Consider the following 21,217-nt stretch of genomic DNA (forward strand, 5'->3'; position numbering starts at 1 on the left):
TATGCAGCTCTTCCCAGTGCAGCCTGACTGCTCTCTCAGAAGTTGGAGGGGCAAGGAACACACTTTTCTCATCCCATGAAAATGAATGAGGAGCAGTGTGATTTCTTTAGCTCTCAGCTATTTTCCTAGAGAGAGAGGTTAGGAGACAGAAGAGCTGTTTTTGGAGCAGGGGTGAGAACATGGACAGTCTCCTTTCCACAGGTAGAGGAATACGATGACTTCTTCCTCTTCCCAGACCAGTGAATGAATATAGGTGTACACATAATGGAGGATGTTGTGACTTTAGTGAAATGAGTTTATCAAGTGGAGTGGTTAGTATGCTGTTCCTGATCATAAAGCCTGAAGGACAACATAGACCCCAGGTTTACTGTCTATTTTGTGATGGAACTCTTTGTTATGAAGAGACTCATTGCCAGTAGTATTTTGTTACTCTTTTCTATTTTTTTATTTTTGTGTTTCTAGAGTCTAGGACCACTGTTTTGTGAGTGGAGTTTACTTTGGCATGTGTTAATTGTATGAGGTGGGTGAGGGGAGGAGAGTGTACCTGCAAGGGACATTAATCACAGTGAAAGAAGAGACTGCAACTGAAAGGTATACACATAAAGAAGTGTCAAAAAATCATAAATCAAACTACTCATAAAAAAACCCTACAACCTTCTCTCGGTTGATAAGAGATTACCAACACAACATAAAAATGTCAGAATCTAAAAGCAATCTAAGAGGGAGTGGAAAGTCTTAATTTAGTTCCAGTCTGCTACAGAGCTTGAAATGTGTTATAATGTTAAGGAGATCTTTCTAGTGGGAAAAATTACTGATGATAATCTCCATCATGTTTTTTACTTTGGAAATACTTGCATACTTAGTCATGTCAGTAGAGGATACTGACGCTGAATTTGCTTGTGAGAGCAGTTACTCCTTTAAAATATATTCTTCTGAATTATGGTGATGAGTTTGTTATTCTCACACCTGATATTTTCTGTTAATTTTCCTGTGGAGCATAGCTCCTGTCCCTAAGAGCTTAAAGAGGCAAACAAGGTGTTTTGTTTTCTCTTCTCTCTGCACTCAATTCCCAGACAATATTTGCCACAAAGTTAAAATTGGTTCCAGATGGTTTCTGATGGAAAGCTTACTGAAACTGCTGCCCTGGGAAAGAGAGGAAAGGGGGGGAAAGGTAAAAGCAAAAAACCCCAAGTAACCCAACCCTTTGAAAAGTGGTCCAGCACTGGATTTCTGTCCAGCAGGCATCTCTCTTGATGAGTGTTGACCAGTGAAAAAGTGTGATTGGAAAAGTGCTGACATGAACCAAATGCACACTATTTATCTGTTTATCAAAGCATGCATGTTTCCCACCCTCCCCCTCCAAAAGTAAAAGTAAAAAAATCTGTCTGGAAGAGAGCACACACTAGATACATGATACTGCAGAAAGCTGCAGCATGTTGACATGTTGGCTCAGCAGTGGTGTGGAGTGGTACACATTAGCATGGTGTTATCAGCAGAGCTGTTTCATATGGAAGTATTGGTTGAGGTAAGGTAGGAGGTAACTTTTCCTGAACTGACATAGTTCTGCATGGTTCTGCACTACACACCAGAGGCTATAACCATTAATTTGCTCTAGAAGAATGATAAGATTACAGGCATTTCACTTAACAGTCTTGCACAGCAGTGTGTAATTCCAATCTCCTCTGTCATGAACATTATGTGAAATGGAATTACTTAAAAGTGATTAATTTTTCTCAAGCAAATCTATTCTCCTGAAGGTTGAGTCCGGATGGCCTAATGCAGGACCTACTTGCTTTGGTTTGGCAGCTTTTGGTGTTCAATAAGGTGATTCTGGTTAAAATCCCCAGACTTTGAATATTCTAAATAATACAGGAACTGGCTGGTAATTGCCTTACCAGAGGGCAACAAAAGTAGAAAGGCCTAATTCTCATGTCATTAGAAAACTTTTCTGGATAATCCAGAGGAATCTTAGCTGTATATCCTCATGGAAGAGTTGACCAATTCTGGCACTCATTCATGGATGGCCTTGTGCAGCGCCTTACCTCAGAGGAGATGTATTTGCTTTAGTGATTGTTTTACTCTAACTTTTGTATTAGTTTGTGATCTTGGGCTTTTGTCAGTATCTTGTTCACCTAGTAGAAAAGGCTGTCTGCTTTGACCTGTTTTGTTCATCTGAATTAGATCTTAATAATGTGTTTTCAGAATTCTGAGGACGTAACTGGTAGAAAATATGATATTAACCATGGTAAAAACATGAAAAAGTATAGCATTAGAGACAGGAATATGGCGCTGAGTTCTCCTGGCTTTAAAATTTGGACACTTTACCTCCTGGAGACCGAGTCGTTCCAGAGATCAATCAGCTACCAATTCCCTTTCCTGTTCATTTTTTGGCCCCTGGCTTTCTGAGATTTATTTCAGATCAGCTGGGTATAAGAATGTGTGGACAGCATCAGCTCTGTTTTTCAGCCAACAGCCCTGGCCTGCTCAAGGCTAGATATTTTTACAGGAGCACTTTTTCCAATGAATATTTTTGCTGAGTGTTTTTTCTGTCACTGGAAAAATAAGCAGGAATGTTAAACCAAATTTTAGTTTAAAGGTAGCAATCTCAAAGAATATCCTTGCATAACTTTCCTAATAATCTTGCAGCTGTAAAGTTGTTAAAACAGGATGCAGACACGAGGCAATATCCTGCTGAAGGTAGAAGACACACGACTTTCTTGTAGCTGGCAAAATCAATCTTTTCTCATGCTAATGCACACATTAGTGTGAACACATTAGTCTGCAGAGGATAACTCTTAAGAATATATATATATATATAACATAAGTATACGTATAATGTTCTCAAGCCCACCATAGAAATGTTTCTACATTTTACATAGTTTACCCTATTCTTATATAGTTCTTCGAGAGAAAAGGGTACAGCAAGCAATACATTATCTGTTAATGTTAACAACAGTGCTTTTTTAGTAAGGCAAATTCAGAAATATTGAGTCAATGACTAATTTTATCTTCACCTGCCCTTCACATTTTCACTTGTCCCATTGGTACTATGCCTGCACTGATGATTTTTGAACATGTAGTTTCCACTTCTGACTGGAATGCGTTTTAAAATTTGTGTAGAATGAAGCTAAACACATCTTTCATGAAGCAATTTTTTCCACCTCTAAGATCAAGCTCAGTGCAAATTCCTCTCTTGAAATGAGTATAAAACAGTAACATATATCAGCTGTCAGAATTGTGATGTTCACTTGGAAAAACCCAGTAGGTACATGTAGAAACTTGATGGTGAGTCTGAGAAGTAGTTGTAGATTTTTTCAAGTTCAAAAGTGTTCTTTTTGGCTATCATCATTCATCAACTTTATTGTAATAAAAAATAGGATATTTTTTCTAATTCTGTATTAATGGTATGGTTCAAAATAAATTAGTTTGAGCCAACACCATCTGAGTTTCTTAACAAGGCACATACTGTGGGCTACTGGGGTGCTTGGGAGTCCCTTTCTTTTTTTAATGCATATGTGTAGAGCATATATACACCACAATCTGGAACACTGAGACGTATTGTCTAAGAAAGGCAATGGAAATATAATTTTAGCAGCTATGTCATGTAAGAGTATTTTCTTTTCACAGATTTTTAGACAATGACTTTGTGAAATCACAGTGAAATGCATATTTGGTTGTTGTGCTGTTTTTGTTGTTTTTTTTTTTTAATTTAGAAAAAGCAACATACAATAATGAATATCCTTTTTTAGTGCTGTGATATTGACTGTTTTTATTGACTATGCCAAGAAATATATAAGTAGCCCTTAAAATCTATAAGTTCCCTGGTGCAATGTCAATTCCTCTTAATTTCAAGAAATAAGAGCTCAGTTCTTAGGTTCTTAAGCAGAGCCTGTCTAAGGAATTCTTAAATCTAATATATTTTGATGTTGTTATTTAACAGAAATTATGGATCATTTTCTTACAGATAGTGTTTAGCTTTCAGGACAATGTTTTTTGGGTTTCAAACACAAGTATTTGCTCTAGTGATTGTAGCATAATAGCGAAGATTTTTTTTATTATAATAATGTTATTATTCTTACTTGAGTAGTTCTGTCTGTATAATGGAATTATAACTAATTCCCTAACAAAACTTTAAAAATATTTTAGAATGTGTTCTTCATTGTTAAAGATTTAAGTGCTCAGAACTGATTTCTGTTCTCTATTAGTCCCAGAATATGTCAGTAGAGCAGGCTTTGGAGATTTTTTTTTTTTTGTGAATTTTTTTAAAACTATGTGTTACATGTAGCAGGATTAGTGAATTATGAGTACATTTACAGACATGGTGAAAGAAAAACATCAGTTATCTGTGACTGTAATTTTTCATTTGTTTGAACAAATGACTAGATGCCAGAAAAATTAAATATTCTACAGCTATGTTTTCTTTAATGCTACAAGCAACTTGCATGTCAGCCTTTTGTAAATTTTGTACATCTGCATGTTATTATTTTTTTTTCTGACTGTTATGGCATGAAGCTGTATGAAACTATTGTAACTTGTCTTAGATGACATTCTGATTCTGCCTTTAAAGGTATTTTTCCTGCATGCTACGCAGTAAAACACGAATAGTTCAAATAATCACTTATGAATAGAAAAGTCAATCTTACATGCTATAAAGCACCCTTTTCTTGCCACCCAGGAGGAGGTCCCCTAAAATACTTCAGCCAATAATAAAAAAGCTAGGTTTTCTTCTAATATACTTAAATGCTGTATATCAGTAGCTGTGTTTTTTTTATGTCTTTTCACAGTTATGCATTACTGCTATCATTTGACTCTTAACAGCAGCGGAGTCGAAAATCCCATTTCTTGAATTTTTTTCCTAGAGGCTGTTAGAAAACATGGTGATAAATTGATTTAAAAATGAGACTGAAGAGAAGACAGTGTATATGTACTTTGAATGTAAGGTATTTTTACCTATTTGAGCTTTTTGTTTAGTATTACTTTTAGGCAAGTCCATCCTTCTTAAAAGAGGAAACAAGGATTTCCTGGATACTAATAAAATTAGCACATTCATCTTACAAAATATTCCTTTTCACCAAATGTCTTCAAAATATCTTTATCTTTCTGCAGAACCCTTTATAAAAATTATACAAAACCAGCTATAAGAGTATATTATAGATATAGAAAATATATAAAGAAAGGTTTGTATGGAGAAATAGTCTCTGTTAATAGTGCAGTGTGTGTAACTGGAGAGAAAAAAAGCTTTTGAGAACACAGTCTCCTCAGGTCTAGAAATAGAAAGCAGTAAATTTTTGAGGTAAATATAGTTCAACGATAATTTCTCTGAACTTAATTTTGCTTATCGATTAGAAAATTTCTAGAAGAGGTAACAAGCCCAAAATGCTAAAATTATATTAATTTTAGTACTGAACTAATAGTGCAAACTGACCGATGTAACCCAAATATCCAGAAATTTCTGTACCACATAGTTTGCCAAGAAATTAATTTGTGTAGGTGCTTTTCCTGTTGATGGAATTCCATTGACCTCAAATGGGACTTCCACTGTGATGGACATCTCTGTACATCTGCCTTTGGAAGAAGAGACCTTTGTGAATGCCAGAGGGAGTGCAGAGGACAGGATCTTTTGATTTTTTTTTTTTTTTTTTTTTTTTTTTTTTTTAAATTATTATTATTTTTTTAAAATTTTTTTAAATTTCCCTTCATTGTTGCATCAGGAACAAACTGAAGCTGATTTTGTGCATACTCATTTGTTCTAGATAGTTTTGAGTATCAGAACTTAGAATTACATGTATTTGACAAATAATGTTGCAGTGGAATGTAAATATATAAGTACAGTGCACCTGATGTTTGATAACCTGTCTTGCTAAAAATATGCTCAGTCATGCTCTCTGCTCTGGCAAATTAGCTTTGTAAGCACTAGTCTATTCAGCAGAATGTACTAGACAGGAAGAAGCACATTATGGAAATAATGAATAGACTGAACTTAATAATGTTGCAGCTAAGTTTTGGGAGTTTTAATTTATAAATTCTGAGAGATGCATCACTGGTGCTGTTGCAACTGTTTAGGTAAATGTTGGGTTTCCAGGCAGTGTTTTACCAAGGCTACTACTTTGCTGGAAGATACCTCAATGTAAGTAGAGGTTCTAAGATATTACATCAACTTGTTAGGAAGGCATTATTATTGACATAATTAAGGAGGGTGTCTAAATCACACAGGTGCTGTTTTCTATCTTTGCACTGAGAAAAAAGTGCTAGGTGCTCTACAAGGAGTGTAGCAAGCTCAGTTCAAAAGAAATAGGGTGATAGGGTGAGGACAAGTATAGACTCGATCTTAAGGGTCTTTTTCAGCCTTTCTATGAAAGAAAAAAATATGTTTGATGTTGCAGCAAAATCAAGTAAGCTGATTAACATGGCTAAAAGCTTATAGACACAAGCCCTTTAATAACTGGATAACATTATTACCTGCTAATGCTTTTGTTCTGTTACCAGAATTACTGAGAACATTGATCCTTCCTCTTGAGGCAGAAAAGCCTTCAGGTCACCCTTGAACCATTATTGTATCATATCCTAGGAATACCAAATAATTTATTTCAACCCCAAAATAAATTTGCTAAAATGTTGATTTAGGGTTTTGTCATGATCTCAGGAGTGTCCTTCCTTCCATTCATTCCAAGATGGCCACACCTGGCCATAGCAAATCCTCTGCAGGTTCCTAACAGCAGGTCTGACTCCCTCTTCTCAAGTACATTCACTTTAAATCTCTAATAGATGCTTAAAGAATTCCCAGTGAGATAGGTCCTATTTATCTTGCATTTTACTTGGTTACAAGTGTAGGTGTAAATCTTCAGGTGGCCTGTATAGGCTGTGGCTGTAAAGGGAGCTTAAGTGGTAAGTGGCAGGGGAAATCAGAGTTTAAATTCTTAGAGGTGAATGAGAAGCTGCCCTTAAGCATTCTGGATTTCACTCTGAAAAACCTCTATCAATCTTCAATAGATTTGTAGTGCTTGGAGGATTTTTTTGAAGGCTGGTGGCAGTATCATATCAGTTTAGAAGTAGAACATAGATCCTTCTAACCCTTCCTTCTTGCCAGGCTTACTCATAAAATTCATGTTTCTTAGCTAAGCTACAGACCTTGAATGTAAATGAAGAAAAAATTAAAGAAATTAAATTTATTCAAAACATTGGTTATTTTAGAAAACAAAAATTCTAGCTATTGGATGTATTTGCTTGTTAAAAGAGAGACTTCTCAGTTCTGTGTTTATAACAAAAAAGGATAAATGTGATAAGGATGAGGACCAACTAATGATTAAGTTGGTTACTTCTTTCTAGTATAGACCCCATGAAATGTCATGAAATGATGACTGGAGAAACTTGTTTTCTTTTGGAATACATGGCTCTGGAAGGACTTAGGCTGTAGTTGTCTTCTAAAACTAAGTTGTTTCAGGTATAGCTGAGAGGACTTAATTGACAATAGTTATGTTCCATGTGTAAATAAATATAGAGGTTAATTAATCTCCTGACTCCTCTGCAGTTGGCTTATCTCATGGGAACAACTAAATGTGACAGCTCTCATAATATTTCAACATCTGATGCACGGTGGAATTACAGGTTATTTTGCCATTTATTGTTGCTTTTATCCTTCCATATACTCCTCTTTCAGCACAGAGTATGCCCGATATTCCTTGAGAACATGCACCTTGGTTGTAGCTGTGTTGCTGCCTATAATGGCCTGCTGACTGGGATACTTCAAGGAAAACACACTTGAACCAGATTTTTTAATTAGAAAGGGAAATATTATAGAATGTTAGCAGAGTAGTAGAAAAACTTGTATAACAATGGTTACCAGTTGCTATGAAGTCCTATCTCCATTTCTAGCTCACAATCTTTTCATTAGATCAACCTTGTTAGGAGCAAACAAATGGATAATAGTAAAACTCAAAGATCTCTGTGATTATTTAAAGACATTGCTATGGTTAAATGATTATTTTAGACATGTGATTTAAAATGTGAGTATAATTAATTTTTTATAATTTAATTTTGTGATAATCGTTATTTGTAATTTAATGAAATTATGTGTAGCTTCTTAAGGAGAGCCCTTAAATATTGGTTTATGCATGCCTATATGTTTTAGTGAGGAAACGTTTAATACTTTAATATATATATATTACTCTGGAATACTTCAGAGGTGTATTTAATATTATTTATTTTAAGCATAAACTTGAATACTTGTGTAGAAATGGTTTAAATGAGTGGTGAAAAGTTGGTAAGGTAAATAGGAAACTCAAATATGAAATCCTTTGTGCTATTGAATGTTGTTATCCCAAACTGATTAAGGAATCCTTTTTCTTCTCTCCTTGCAGCCTGTGCTTTCCGTTACAATGGGCTCTCCTTTGTCTACCTCATCTACCTCCTGCTCATTCCTCTGTTTTCAGAACCCACAAAAACAACAATGCAAGGTAAGATGTTCATTGCTTCATCTTCAGAACGTGTGGTGGACACAGCATATACAAAAGGCTTGTGAGTAGTAGAAGGTGAAGTCCTGAGTGTTTTCCCCTTGTTAAGTGAGCAAACCTGTAGTACATGCTGTAGATGCCCTGACACTGTAGTTGCACTCTATGTTGGCTTTGGTGATAAAGGACTTCCAAAAATGATGACACTCTTGCCCCAGGCAGAGCTGTCAGATGGTGGCACTGCGGGGTCCTGTTTATGGCTCTGTTTCACCTGGAATACTGACATGGTCATGATTCTATGATTCTAACCCCCCAAAAACCGTCCTTTTGTAGACTGTGCCCCCAGTCTGGATATGTTGTTACTTTTGGAGAATTAAATGTGTGGTCTTAGATTTGTAATCCAACTGTATTTTACGCACTTATTTAAACATCACTGTCATCCTGACTTTATACAGCTGCCTTAGTGAAAAAAGCTGAAAAGGCTTACTGGTAGAGATGACAAGTAACTGTCTACATCAGGCATCAAATACCAAATTTTTGCAATTTAAAATATGAAAAAGTTACACAAACCTATAAAGTCAGAAACCATTTCAAATGTATTACCTTCTTGCTGTATATAAGGGGCCTGTTACCTGTCTAAAGGCATGGCTTTGAAAGTCAACAAAACTTGGGAGTCTGTGATCTTTTGGTGGAATTTGCAGTGGGGATATCACCACATTATTAAAAAAGTGATGTGCTCTGCCACCTTGTATCCTGTTGGATGAGATTGCTGATGACAGCACTTCAAAGCACCACTTGAATCTTGCTTGTTCCTGTTTGCCTGAATCTCCCTCATAATAGGACACAAGATATCACACAATGCTGAAGTCAAACATATTAATCTCATGTTTTCTGAAGGAAACAATGTGAAGAGCATCCTTCAGAAAGTAAGCTGGTTTCATGACACCACTAAAACAATGAAGGGTTTTAAAGAAGTCCTGGATTTATACTGCCTTACCTGATACTGACTTGGGTAAAATTTTTCTCCTCACCAATCCATTGTCATGGGTTATGGAAATTCAGACCATTTTAATGAGCACAGTTCCCTAAAGAAATGGAAAATCTAAACACCGAGTATAGCAACATCTGAACTTACAGGGTCTCTGGGAAATTCTTACCTGGGAATTTTGGCACTATTTGGTGATTTCCTGGCCAACTTTAATGTTGACTTTTTTTTTTTCTGCCAGTGTAGTTCCTTAGCAGTTTGGATTTACCCCTCAATTCACTATTTTCTTGTTTCCTTAGCTTGTAGATACCCCAGGTTCTTCTTCAAGCACTAGTGTCATAGGTTTAGCCAACAACCAGTTGACAGATGCTCTCTGTTATCTCCCCACAACCCTCCCAGAGGAAGATAAACAGGAAAATAAGGAGAGAGACTTCAAGGTTGCAAAAAAAACAGAATAGGTTTAGTGAAAGAATAAACAGTTGTAACAATAGTGATGGTGAATTACATACAAATATGTAAATATGGAACCCACTCTCCTCAGTTGGTAGTTATTTCCTGACCAGAAAATTCCCAAACTGAACTCAGCAACAGATGAGGGTGCCTGAGTCCAGGGTCCCAGCGAGAGTCTGCAACAGCCTTGGAAGGAACAAGCTAGTCCTGCTCAAGGAGGTGGTGGAAGACAATCTGTCTTGAACAATATTTATCACCAAAAAGAAAAGAGGAAGTAGAAACCCCAGCAGCAGAGGGAGAGATACCAAACAAACTCCAATCCCACCAGCACACCAGAAGAGGGCTCTCTTAGGAGACATTTTATACTGAGTACCATGGCAAGGAACACTGGCCCATTTGGGTCATCTGCCCCATCCTTATAGGCACAGCAGCTCCCCCCCCCCTCTCCCTACTACAGCTTGGCAGCCCCTGGTGGGGTCTCAGAAGGTCTCAGGTTAATATGGCTGTAGGCAATTTTTGCACTGCTTCTCTCAATCCAGGACAAATTGTTTACAGAAACTCATTCTTTCTTACCTACGTGTGCATTTCTGTGTCCTGCTTATAATTTAGAGCCATTGGTTTGATTCCTCCTGGGAGGAGGGGGAGTGTAAAGCTTTTCTTGAAACTGGTGAGGAGAATTTTGGGGGAGTTATGGATATTGTTTTAGGGTGACTCATTAAGCTGTCATCCGTTTTCTTTTCAACAAGAGAATGAAGAGAGGAACGAGGAGTTTTAGAATTGGGGCACATAGTGACAGTACCAATGACTCTTTACAAGTGGAAATACAACTTTTTTTGTACCATTTTTTTCTAGTTTTTCCTATTAGTTACTATTTTGAGGTGGGGGAGGAGCAAAACTCAAGAAAATTCTTTTCTTTTCTGTTTGTGCATCTGGTTTCTGTTGATGCAGATTTTCACATAATCAGCATATGTGGAAAGCTCTAAAAGAAAGAACTTTATCTCCCAGGCTCTAGCAGGAGGAAGTAGGGCAGACTTACAATCATGTTGTGAAAAGTGTTTTCTGACCTATCCTAATTGTGATGGCTCACAGTTTTGCTTTTATTTTAGCTAGACTACATGCTGATCCTTTTTAAATAAATTTGAAGGCTTTACCAACATTATATCCTGCCATGATATGTTTTGCAGGCTAGGTTCATTTAAGAAGATAATCTCCATGGAATTTTTTTGTTTTAAGTCATTGGTTTTAATCCATTCACATAATCTTTTTGTTTTGGTTTGGTTTATAATTATTTGGGGTGGTTATAGTAGTATCAATTGACAGAGATAGCCATGGTGCCACATAGTCTTGACACCGAAGCTGAATGAAAAGTACAAAGGATTGCACAAGGGTGGTGGAGTTACGTGATATTCATTAATGGGATATGAGTAATAAATAGATCAAAGTCAGATTTCCAGAAATTCTTCAGTGGGATAGCTGTGAATTATACCAAATCTGGATTCTTTGTAAATTGCAAGTACCTTGAAAGAGCTACAAAACAGAACTAGGAATCAGGTGAGAATTAGGGCGCTTGTGAGATCTTGTGTCTTAGCTACAGAGTTCAAATCTCTCACCCCTCAGTAAAGAAGCCATCTTCATGAAGTGTTACACCACAGAAGTGGAAAAGGTCTGATTAGCATTTGTATTTCTAGCCTTAATCCCTACATTTATGTCATGTTTCTGTGCTCTTCTATCTCATCATGCTGTCTCTCATCCTGTTCCTACCAGTTATTCTAAGAAATTAAGACATTGTCATTTGCCGGGGACCCCTATCAATTGAGCAGGCTCAGTTTATGAAGACTGCAGGAGCATTCACTGGAGCCAGCAAAAACATAAAAGTGTTGGTGCTTAAAGCTTAATGACTGAAGGTTTTTCCTGTTCCTTTTTTTTTTTTTTTTTTTTTTTCCTTAAGTATTTGTCTTGAATAAAATAATAACTAAGAGGAAGCAATATTAATCCTTAATTGTGGAGATAAGGCACAGTCTCCTGTCTCTGCCTATGTTACAGTGTGTTTGTTTTAAGATACTACCTGTCAGGTGAAAACCAAAACAAAACAAAAGCCTCTTCTAAAGTAGAGGAGACATCTCCTTCATTTAGAGCTGAAACACTGAGTAATTTAAGATGTAGCTCAATGTGTTGTTTGCAGACATATTACTTAATTGTTCATGAACCTGGATGAATAAGAGAAGATGTATTCAAGAGCACTTATGTGCAGCTGAAAATGTATTTGGTTAAATCTCTTGTTCAGCTCTGTCAGTTGTTAATAATCCTTGAAATTGGTGACTACAAAGCTGAATAAACAACAAAATGTACTACTCTGCATGAAGCAACTATGAAAAAAGCTTAACTGTAAATAAGATCTCTTGTCTATAGGAGTAATTTAAAACTTGACTGATTTTTCAAGGTTTGCTGATGGGAACTGCTTTTGTTGGCAGATATCTCTTTGCATATGCTGTAAAACCAGGCGATTTTTACACAAATTATGTCTAAAATCAGGAACTGTTAGGTTGGCTTGTTCTCTGGAGATGACAAATAGTAAACTGTGCAGTAGCCTAATTTCTAACCTATTTGATTGTGAGATTATTGTATTAGTGATCTTGTGTGCTTGTGGCTAAAGTCTACTATAACTATGATGTCCTTTTGCTTAAAGGTTTGTACATGTTGTTGTGACAAAACTAATAAAGCATAACTATGTGCATTCACCCTTTCTTGGGCCAATAACTCATTTGGTAGTACTAAATAACTGTTATATGTGGCTTTTTTTTTTTTTTTTCTGTAACAGAGTTGAGTTTGCATTTAGTTAGTTTGGTTAGCTTTCCTTTATTCATTTTCATAACTTCTGGTTAAAAGGACCTGTAACCATGTACATAAAAAAAGAGGAGATAAAAGTAATTTCACATACAGACTGGATTTTGCTGATTGCTTAACTTAATGGCAAAAACTGTGGGATTGCTTCTAAATGAAGATGCTGCTCAGTGTGACAAAATTTACATATTTTTTATCTCAAAAAAATTAATTTGGTGTAGCAGTCAGATCAGTAAATATGTTTTAAAAACATGTGGACTGATGAATTGAAATGGAACAGTGGAGTTCCTTTTGCAGACAGGGCTCATGATTTAGAATAATCTGGGTGGCATTTCAGGATGCAGAAGGGTTGCAGTGACAAGTTGGGATCGCTGAATATAGCTGAAGGAGTTCTGTTGAACCAAAGGAATATGGCAAAATGTAAATGTTATTTTGATCCCCATATGCACGACCAAAACCTGTGTATGTACACATCTTTTCTATTGTGTATCTATGCCAATAGTGGTCTTTTTACACTCTGCTGTAGTAGTTTTCTGGAGCTTCATGTTATCAGTTTTAAACATGACTCTAGATATATAAATTAAATGTTCAAGTTAGGCTTTGGGGTGTAACTGGTCTAGTTATAGGCTTCTCATGATAGCACCTTGAGCTGGCCATTTGAGCTTTCAGTGAGTCCAAAAATCTTACATTAGATGTGTCATTTTATACCTGATCTACATTGCATAGTACTATGACTTCTGAACAAAGAAAAAGAATTTAAATGGTTTGTAGCTTAAAAAAACCACCAACTTTCTGGAGTAGGGTATGTTCTGTTCTGAAAAACTTCAGTTTTTAGCTTTTCAAGATTTTCTGAAGATTGATTATGGATGAACTGCTGCTTAAAGTATGTATGAAGAAAACACTTGAAAATAACTTTCAAAAACCCCTAAGAAAACTGAACAGCAGATTTCAAGCTATATATTTTTAAAAAGGGGTAACAAAAATTTCTCTTGGTCATTAGTCCTTTTAGAACTATGTCCCACTTTTGGCAAATGTCATTCTTAAAGCTGTAATACAGAACCATTCACAAAGAATGAAACATTTAAAGAATAGAACTGCCTAATGTATTTGCTAAGAGATACAATAGAGAAGTCTTTTCATGTCTGCTGGTGAGGAATGGTGATTGCAAACTTCGATGGCTTTCTCGGTATCAAAAATTTGAATATATTATGTCAGTAATATTAATAATAATAATGTTAATAATCTTCACATTATTAATAGCATTTGGTGGAAAACACAAATGTAGAAGTTCTGTTTTTCTTTAACTATGTGCATAAAAAATGAATTTGTAGGTTGGAAATACAGAGTGATTTTGAAAAGACTTGCTCGTATGGAAATTCTATCAAATGTGCATCTTAAAGTTTACAAGTCTGTTACTGCTTCAACCTAAGATGGTTTTAGTTCAAGCAGCTGGAGTTGATGATGTTTCTTAGACTGATCTTGTAACATTTATATGACCTACTATTAGTGTACTGCTCTGGGGGTGTTGTAGTTGGACTGCTCCAAATAGGAGATAGGAGCCCACCTATCGCCTTCTGAAAATGCAGCCAAAATAGAGGTAACCATTTTGTGATTCTGAGGTGTAGGATTGAAATCCTATTGACCCCTACAAGGGGTAAAAGCTGTATCTGGATTTTTCAATAGTATGGATAAGATGAATACTGCATTTCTGTTCTTCAAAAAAGTTTTATCTTGTCTGCCAGAATGGACATTGTCAGGCTGTAGATCTAATCATGCACTAATCTCATAATAAAGTATAATGTATGAATTGGCTACACTGGTCAGGGATATGTTTTACATGTTTAAAACATTTGAATGAAAAATCATGGCTTTGGGTGGTACAACTCGAGTTTAGACCTTCCTTTTAGATTTCACCTATGTTCATATGCTTTTAAGAAAGGTTTCACTTGCATTTTATCTCTGTAACCACTAAGATGATTTGTTCTTTTTTTGGAAAATGATTTATTACCTGGTGTCCTTAAGTGCTGAATAGAAAGTACTCTGGGCAGTAGCAAAGATGCTGATTAAAGTGGAGAACTCTTTAAGATGTCTTTGAAATGACTGAGTTTCTCTGTACAAATTCATAGCATTAGTGTGAAAATTTATTTGTATCTCAGAAAATGCTTTTCAGCAGTTAAAAATGAGGTTTCTGCTGGATTGTGCATGTGTTTTTCCTGTGGAGGCACTCCAGGCTGCCACATAAACATTCTTTGGCTCAAAATACTGCATCTTTGCTGTTTCTCCATTTCCAGCATTATAAGTATTCTCCTGGGGTGAACAATGGAGCATGTTATTTATAATCAGTGGTGCAAATCCTGAAGTATTTATCCATGGAAGTTTTAGTAATGCATGAGTGAAAATCAAGTGATACCTTTACATTAACCAACCTCAGAAGTCCTCTTGTGTATTTTGGGGAAGAAAACATTTCTCTTAAAGATACTGTGTGCTTTCTCAGTATTATGAAAAAGTTTTCTGAAGAAATTGATTAAAAATCTGTCCAACTAAGTGCAAGTGTACTCACAAGTATGCCACCATCAGTGCTGGGTACAGAAATCTTTCCTGTATTAAGTTGTTGCATGTAATAAATAACACTTGTACCTTTCTCACTGCCTTGCAATGGTGTTCCCAAACCAGGTATTCCCCTGAAATTCTGCCTGAAAAGATAGGCTCCAGTTCCTGGGATGGTTTAGTTCTTGGGTTCCACAGAAGAAATTTTAAGCAGGGTGTTCCATTAAGTGCTTGATTGGATGATTTGTCACCCATTTTCATTAGCATTTATTATACGAGTGCTGGCAATGTTTTTGGACCTGGGTGTGGCAGAAACTCAGCAGTGCATTGATTGAAACCTTGCAAACAAATCAAAGTCAGAAGAGTTGGGGCAAGGAATGCAAAAGCCAGGAGGAGAAGATATCTAGAAAGTTATTTTAAGTTGCAATTAAATTATTGATAAAGGCTTTTTTGTGGCATTATCAATGACTCTGGGTCTTTAGAAAGAGTAAAATGCAAAGAGGGACAGTGCTCTTGGTAGAAAGGGCAAGAATTCTTCAGCAGGTTTTGAAATCAGGTGACTGCAGTAATATATGTGACCTTTTTTCAGGGATGGTGGTGGAAATACTAAATTAAATAGAAAAATTCCCCTTTTTTTTTTTTTAAAGGGGATTAACTCTATAATGATATTAAATTCAGGAGACTGTTCTTGCTGTTAAACTTGGAACATTTATAACTGTATTAGTTTCTGTATCTTAGTTTATTTTAAAGCAATATTTCTCCTTAGATGGTGAACACCTTCTGGTTTAGTAAAAGAAAAAATCTGTTTAGGTTGATCTGGAAGTGATCTCCTTGTATGACCAGGTGACCTGCTTAGTAGATGAGGGAAAGGATGTGGAAGTTGTCTACCTAGGCTTTGGTAGAGCCTTTGGCACCATTTCCCACAGCATTCTCTTGGAGAAACTGACTGTTCATGATCTGTATGGATGTATTCTTCACTGGGTAAAAAAAAATGACTGGATGGCCAGGATTGTCCCCCTGTTCTTAGCACTGGTGAGGTTGCACCTTGAATACTGTGTTCAGTTTCGGGTCCCTCACTAGAAGAAGGACATTGAGCTTCTGGAGTGTGTCCAAAGAAGGGCAACAAAGATGGTGGAAAGGTCTGGAGAAAAGTCATGTAATGTGTGGGGTGGTTTAGTCTGGAAAAGCAGAGACCTAGGAGAGACCTGAAAAGAGGTTGTAGGGAGGTAAGTGTTGGTCTCCTCCCCAATAACAAGTGATAGGATGAGAGGAAATGGCCTCAAGTTTTGCCAGGGGAGGTTTGGATTGGCTATTAGGAAAAATGCCTTCACTGAAAGGGTTGTGAAGCACTGGAACAGGATGCCCTGGGAAGGGGTTGAGTCACTGTCCCTAGGGATAACTAAAAGATGTGTAGATGTGGTGCTGAGGCACATGGTTTAGTGGTGGACTTGGCAATGTTAGGTTTATGGTTGGACTTGGTGATCTTAAAGGTCTTTTTCAATCGAATTAGTTCAATGATTCTATGATCTCTTTAGTTATTTTAGTGTTTCAAATTGTTCTCAATCATGTGTTCCCCTGCCCTGTGCTTTGGTTTTCAATAAGGACAGTACTGTTAAACTTGGAGACAAAGATAAAAGTGCCTAGGAGGAGGCTGGAAAAAGGAAAGCTACTGTGTGTAGGGAGAAGTAAGATGCAAGGAGTTTAAATGCTTAAGTTGTAAAAGGGTGAGTAATCTCCCTCCTGAAAGAGAGATTGAAGATCCTGAGACTGAAGAATTAAAGTATTAGCTCAAATGGTGGAAAAAAAAGGAGGAAACAATCTTGCATATGAGCTCTTGTGAACTCGTGTTTTTCAAATTTTGGAATACATTTGGAAGAGAATAAATAAATATCTTTAAGGCAACAGGGAAAAAGAGATGAAATGAAAATGGCTTTTCTAAAACTGGGTTGTGCTAAATATTTTGATAGGTGAATTCAAACTAAGTCCTGAGGAGCAGAGTGTTGATACTCAAGCATTAAGAAAGATGCTAATATATGAGAGTGAGAAACAGCAAATCTCTTATAACCTGAAGTAACTTTTGTAGTTTTTCAGTCTGCAAGAGGAAATACTTGTTTTGGATTTTGATCAGGAGAATATTAGAGAAATTATTTTGGTGTTAAATGAGGATTCTGGCATACTCTATATGGTGGACCATATGTAGTTTCCTGAGTGACAGCTTCTAATAAAAACAAGTGAGCATTGCATTTCAAAGCTGAATATGATCCTTTTAGGAACTAGAATATATCTTGTGGTCACTGGTGATAGTAGGAAGTGGAACTGGTGACCCAGCTGATGTCTCTAAACCCACATTACCCTAAGAATTTCCTCAGTGTCTCCAATAAATCTGTGTATAAATGGTAACCATCAGATGATTTGCAGAGGTTTTCTATCCATATGTGGACATGTGTGGTTTGTGGAGCTTAATGGGTTATTTTGCATTAAGCCCAATTAACAGTCAAAGGAAAGAAACTTTCTGGTGATTTGGTCAATGTGATTGAAAATGTTGCAAGCCTTTGGAGTATTACTGAGTTTATCAATACTGTTTTCCAGGAGTTTAAGAGTCAGAAAAACTAAGTTCATTTATGGGAGTAGGGGTTGTCTTAGAGGATTATGTGTAGGTTTGGAAAAAAGGAAGAATATAAAATATTTTGGGTCTCCCTAGTCTCATTTCTAATACCGCTTTATGTTAAACAACTGTTTTATTATGCTGTCATAAAGGAATTGGACAAAAAGCCAGTAAACTATTAGGTATGAGTTTTTATTATTATGAGTGACCTCTAGGTGAGAGGAATTCCAATAAAAGCACTGCAATTTTTTAAAGGCAGTGCAGCTGTTCCAATTTATTCCACTGCTGTTGCCTTGTTTAAAGGCAGTCACACTGCAGTAAGGCCTGTCCTGAACCTACCTCAGAAGATAGTATCTGAAGAAGAATTATAATTTGAGCCCTGAACTTCATTATCCATCAAGACAGGTGATGGCATTGACATAACTTCTTCTTGTAGTATCTTGGCACCAGCTTTTTGCTATGAATTACTCTCTGGTAGTACCAGAAATTGTTCCACACACAGTTTCTTAAAAATTCATACATAATCTACTTGTCATCTTTGTTTTTCTTTCTCATTCTACCTCTTTTTATTTCAGATAAGTTCTGGTTGGTAAGAGGGGGACCTACTGCATTCCTGATTGAATGCTGAGCATTTGGGTTTTAGTTTTTGCTTTGTTTTTCATTCTGCATTTATTCCTCACACATGGAGGAGTGTGTACATAATTTGAAAGGAGATTATTATGATAAAATAATACTGTAATAATAATAGAACACACTGGTTGGTAGATGTCAAGCCTCTTTTATGAGACTTTCTACCTGATCTTGACTTCCTGTGGATAATCCTGTGTCAATGATGAATCCCTGGGAATCTGGAAAGCTTCAGGTGAGGATCTAGATTTGTTACTTTGTAGATATGCACCGTATTCCTATGTCATAATGATCTTCAAAGACAATCTCCACTGTAAAAGTGCTGTGGCCTGCCTTCCTTTCTCCTTGTTTGTCCTGGGATTTAAGATAATTGTTTCTTGATCACCTGGTGCAGCAGTTTGTGCTCCCACTGCATTATTTTCCCCCTTGAAATTAGAACTATCCTGTAACTATCCCTTGGTGCTAAGTGGATGAACAAGAAACCAGGAGGAGGAGACAATTAGATGCTATTTATTAACTGCTTTTTTGCAGAGCTTTTTAGAGTAAAAGGAAAACACTGTTTGCTGATTGAAGTTCTGATTGTTCTGAAAAGTCACTAAGTCCTGCAGTGATGCAGGCCCTGGCATCTTCAACTGTATCTAGGCAAGTATCTATGGAGGATGTATAGATATGGTAACCCACTCAGCCTGAGGACCTGTCAGGCCTTTACGGACAGAGTGTATGCTGAGTTTGGACCTCATACCTGAAAACAGGATTAGAGAACTGGCTTTATTTTTTTTAAGTTGATAAAGACCTTAAGGCCATCTGTAAGAACCATCCTGGTTCTTAGTGTCTTGTTTCTCAAGGGTACAGTATCATCTATCTGGCTTCTGATCTGAAGACACTTTCCATATTTTCTCTGGTTTCTGCATTACTAATTGATGGAAGCCATCAGAGGCACAATTGACAAGGAAGTTTTCAAGTTTTTGGAAAATGTTAACACGTAGGTGGAAGAGGAATGTTGCCTCCTCTTATTATCATTCATTGCCTGAATAGTGGGGGAGCTGCCTTGAATTTCAGTCATAGAAACTGAGTTTACAGCAAGAAAACTGCTCATTTGCAAGCACTCACAAAGCTTGGATTAAATTATTAATGGTAATGCTTTTTTGTCACTACTGATTATATTCCAGCAACAGTTAAGGCAAGTTTGACTTGTTAGTAAAATAAATAAGTAGCATTTAGCAGATTGCTCAGGGCCAGGGGTAAGTGAAGGTGTATGTGTACCAACACGAGGCACTAACAAGGTGCTGATTCATTTGTCTTTACATGCCAAGAGCAGCACCTGACTCCCCCAGTAAACAAGAAGTTGTCTGTCAGATATTTATCATGTGGGCATTTCAAAAGGCTTTTAAGGGCCCACACAAACATCACTGATCAGCAGGAGGACAGCTTTTTGAGTGTTTTCTTTTTTTCTTTCTAATGATGTACGTATGAGGGTTTATGCTGCTATTTCAGTTGTATCTCATTGACATTGTGTTCAGAGTGAGGTACCAGACATGCTTAAAATTGAGTGAACTTTTCTGTCAACACAGTAGAAAAATTTGTGGCCACCTATGAAGTACCTGTTTTTCAGTGCAAGAATGTTTAGCTGGTCAGATTTTGCTTGCTGCTTTGATATCTGATGCTTCCGTGGATTTGGTTTATTGTGTCTCTCTTAACAACTAAAGAAGTGTTTTCTGGAAATAGTTCCATGACAAAGTTGTATTGTAGTGAGCAGTGTTTCAGAGTAATGGGAGCCTTAACTGAAAGGATTATTGCAGCAAAACATTTCCTAGCTGTTTGTGTTGGATGATGTGGCTGAGAAGGATACAATAGAGCAGCAAATTTTAAGCAAGAATGGTATCTGTTTTGCTTTCTGCTACATCTTCAGGGTAGCAAAGCCCAAAGATCAGTTCACTCCCTTGGGACTAAATCTGCTGGCCTTGCTTAGGGAAAGCTCCCACTAGCAGTGGGAAATTTGCTTCTGTAAGCAGTGCAGGAAGTGCTCTGTAATATATTAAGAAACCAAGTCAGCCCATAAGAAACCAAGCAAGAGGCATTTTAAAACATTCCCATTACTTACGGAGAAATGGAAGCAGAAAATTAATATGCACATGCTCCATAATTAGCATTTAAACTCTGGTCTTAATGTGATTTAGAGGGAGCTGTGAACTCTTGAAAACTGAACCTGTTGGTGCAGATGCAGAGCTAGGTGTGCAGTTTCTCATTACTCAGATGTTTCTGTTCTGCCTCCGGATGAAGTGGGGAACTTTAAAAAGCACCCCCCCACCAAAACCCTGCAAGCAGATCTGTTAACATCCTGCTCTAATTCAGGGCAGAGACCCAAATCTGGTTCTCCTGTATTGCAAGTGCTCCCAGCTAACAGTGCCTTTTTGCTACTCCTCCTCTTCTCCAAATCACTCTCCCTATCTGATTATTCTTGCAAAATGGACATGCTTTAGTACCCCCCAGTGGCCTCCTAGCATCTGGGTACTCACTTGATTTGTCCAAGGAAGTATGAGAATTGCAAAATGCTGAAAATTTTCTCATATTGATTTATATGGCAGTGTCATGTAATAGGCTCTTAAATCATATGGAAGAAACAGCAGCTTCATAGATATGTTATCTCTTCCCAATCCACTCTCCCATAGCTTAGCTTTCCATCTTTCCTTGTGAAGCATTTATCATCATCACAGA

At 36.9% G+C, this 21,217-nt stretch overlaps 1 protein-coding gene across 1 annotated transcript in view; it reads left to right on the forward strand.

Annotated features, from left to right (window-relative positions):
• PIEZO2 (piezo type mechanosensitive ion channel component 2) overlaps positions 1-21,217 on the forward strand; it is a 309,019-nt gene that overhangs the window by 44,129 nt on the left and 243,673 nt on the right. Inside the window, exon 2 of the mRNA XM_071737144.1 lies at positions 8,358-8,453. Within this exon, the coding sequence (XP_071593245.1) occupies positions 8,358-8,453 (96 nt within the window). The remainder of the gene's footprint in view (positions 1-8,357; positions 8,454-21,217) is intronic.

This window comes from Heliangelus exortis, chromosome 2, assembly GCF_036169615.1.
Source record: "Heliangelus exortis chromosome 2, bHelExo1.hap1, whole genome shotgun sequence".
NCBI classification, from domain to species: Eukaryota; Metazoa; Chordata; class Aves; order Apodiformes; family Trochilidae; genus Heliangelus; species Heliangelus exortis.